This window comes from Egretta garzetta, unplaced genomic scaffold, assembly GCF_000687185.1.
Source record: "Egretta garzetta isolate BGI_Z169 unplaced genomic scaffold, ASM68718v1 scaffold640, whole genome shotgun sequence".
Taxonomy (NCBI): domain Eukaryota; kingdom Metazoa; phylum Chordata; class Aves; order Pelecaniformes; family Ardeidae; genus Egretta; species Egretta garzetta.
Window position 1 is genome coordinate 141,257 of NW_009258264.1, and position 2,829 is coordinate 144,085.

The following is a 2,829-nucleotide window of genomic DNA, read 5'->3' on the forward strand; positions in this document are numbered from 1 at the left end:
GGGGGGGTCCTGCCCATGCTATGAGGCTCTAGAGCTGCCCAGAACCATGGGCTGGCTGGCTCTGGGGGGGAATGACCTCTGACAGGTACAAACAGGCTAGTTTTTGTGTCATCCCCAAAGTACCTACACCGTCTTTTAATCAACACCAACCCCTGCAAAGCCTAAACCCAGCAGTTCGTACTAACTGGCAACTAAAGACAGCGTGGATCCCGTCTGTTTATTTACTGCTAAGGTACAATACCAGTGTTTTGGTACAGAGGATGGACCCCGTTCAAGGCAAGCAACAGTCTGGACAGAGCTCCTTCTATCAGCGTTTAAGACATTACCAAAACCACGTGTCCTGCAAACAGTTATAACATTTCCAATCCAATAATCCGCTCAGCATAAAGCAGGCTCCCTGGGTACTGCTGCCGTTATTTTTTTTCTGCCTCTGCTCTGTCATTCTGGTCTATTTTCTGAATGAATCTTCTTTCTGCATGAAATAAGCTTTACAGTCAGGACTTCGACTGGGAGCCTTTCCAAGTTCAGCCTTTCCTTTGTGCCTGGACGCGTCCCACCTTTCCTTGTACGCCGCTGCAGTACTAATCTGGGTAGAAAGGGAGAGGCACTGGATGCCTCGTGCTTGGGAGCCAGAAACAGCTCTTTGTAGGCTGAGCTTAGCTGGTTTTGCTCTGTGACCTTTGGTAAGCACTTAACCAAATTGAAGTGCTTTAGCTCAGCCTTTTCCTCGGGTAACACCACCGACCTGCCTCGCTGGGGGACGCGGAGCTTCATTAATTGCTCTAAAAGCCTTCTGCAGCTGAGAGCTGCTCTTTGGGAAGGCAACGGTTTTGCTATGCTTTGTTAATGAAAAACCAATTGCACTTAAATGGGAAAAGCTTCACTTGCCATGCATGTTTCTTGAAGGCCTATTTCTGGAGAGACAGTAGTTTGCTGAAGAACCTGTGGGTCTCCAAAAAACGGCAGTATGTGAGTTTTCCTGGAGACCGAAACCGGGGCATAGTGTCCCGGCTGTTTCCTTACAGCAACTACAAGCTTGAGATGGTTGTAACCAACGGGAGAGGAGATGGGCCACGCAGTGAAGTTAAGGAGTTCCCCACACCAGAAGGAGGTACGTTCCCAAGGGGGCCATGCAGGCACCCATCCCTCGTGGTGGTTTGGGTGGTTCAGCTCTGCAGAGCGGCCCGGGAGCTGCACCGCTCTGCGGTGGAGCCGCGATGCCGCCGGGGAGATGCGCTAGGGCCGATTTTTAGCCGAGCCTGGGCAGCATCTTCTGGGCAGCATCACTGTCACACGGCACTGCCGTACGCCTTCGTCACCACGGGGAAGGTGACATCTCTGCAGCTACACCTTGAGCTAACTACTGGCACCGTCTCATCAATCTAAAAAAAAAAAAAAACCAAACCCTTTGGGTACTTTGAGCACATCAGCAAGCAGCTCTTAGGCTGAACAAGAGAAACCTTTGCAAAGCCTCTTCAGAGGCACAGCACCGTGCCCTTGATTTGCTGCCTGACCTCCAAATGTCACCGCACCTCCCTGCGCTGTGGGTCGGTGAAATGGCAGGGAATACATTCATCTGCCTCGGTAAAAGGCAGTAAAATCTCTGTAAGACCTAAGTACCTTTGTTCTGAAAGGACGTCGCTAATACCCCGGCAGGCTTTTAAGGCAAGAGCACCTCATTCTTCCATTTAAAGAGCTTGTGTCAGGGATGAACTTGAGATTTTAATTTTCTCGCTGTCACAGGAGCTATTTATAGACACGCCAATAACTTTTTGTTGGAGCTGCACTTTCAGTGGCTGGCAATGAATCTTCCTATAGCCCAGATGTTTTGGGCACAGTATGTTACAAAAACTGCAAGAGGAGAAAACAGGAGAGGCTGGAAGCAAATCCCATCCCAATTAACACAAAATACTATGGTGTCCTCCTCTTTATCCCACTCCTGCTGTGCAAGAACAGCATCGCTCAGTCCTGTCTGCTTCTTCCTTAGCATTTTCTTGGATGCTGTCACCATTTTCTAAGGCTTTTCAATGGCCTCTCACAGTTAAGCTTGTTCAAAAAGGATGGACTGTGTTTGAGTGGGGCACTTTTCATTCGATTGAGCTGCTCACCCATGTGCTCGAGGCACGGCGGGTTTGGGGCAGCGGGATGCATACCTGGGTGGCATTGATTGAAACAGTTATAGCAGATTATACTCTGATACTGCTGATCTGTTTTTTTTCCTGTGCCACTAAACATTTTTATTGACTGTATATTGATGTTTAGGAGCTTGAATGATATTCTGCAAAATTCTGTCCAGAGGAGGGCTACAAAAATGATCCGAGGGCTGGAGCCCCTCTGCTCTGAGGCCAGGCTGGGAGAGTTGGGGGTGTTCAGCCTGGAGAAGAGAAGGCTGCGGGCAGAGCTGAGTGCGGCCGGTCAGGGCTTCAAGGGGGCCCAGAGGAAAGGGGGGGACAAGCTTTTTAGTAGGGCCAGCTGGGACAGGACAAGGGGGGATGGCTTTAAACTGAAGCAGGGGAGGTTTAGACCGGATCTAAGGAAGAAATTCTTTGCAGTGAGGTGGTGAAACCCTGGCAGGGGTTACCCAGAGAGGGGGTGGAGGCCCCATCCCTGGGAACATTCCAGGCCAGGTTGGAGGGGGCTGTGAGCAACCTGATGTGGTTCAAGGTGTCCCTGCTCCTGCAGGGGGGTTGGGCTGGGTGACCCCCTTCAACCCCAACCCATTCTATGATTCTATGAAAACTTCTGTTTAAAAAAAATAATTGCGAATCTCTCGGATCAGAGAGCCAAGGTCTTTCCCCAGTCAAGACACCGCAATTACGAGGAAAGCAG

At 50.3% G+C, this 2,829-nt stretch overlaps 1 protein-coding gene across 8 annotated transcripts in view; it reads left to right on the plus strand.

Moving 5' to 3' along the window:
- Positions 1-2,829, plus strand: part of NFASC (neurofascin) — a 61,445-nt gene that overhangs the window by 27,445 nt on the left and 31,171 nt on the right. For 4 of the 8 annotated variants that reach the window (XM_009646939.1, XM_009647091.1, XM_009647162.1 and 1 more), the window contains one exon: positions 907-1,111. The exons of the other annotated variants lie outside the window; for them this stretch is intronic. In XM_009646939.1, the coding sequence (XP_009645234.1) occupies positions 907-1,111 (205 nt within the window). The remainder of the gene's footprint in view (positions 1-906; positions 1,112-2,829) is intronic. 8 annotated transcript variants of the gene reach the window in all.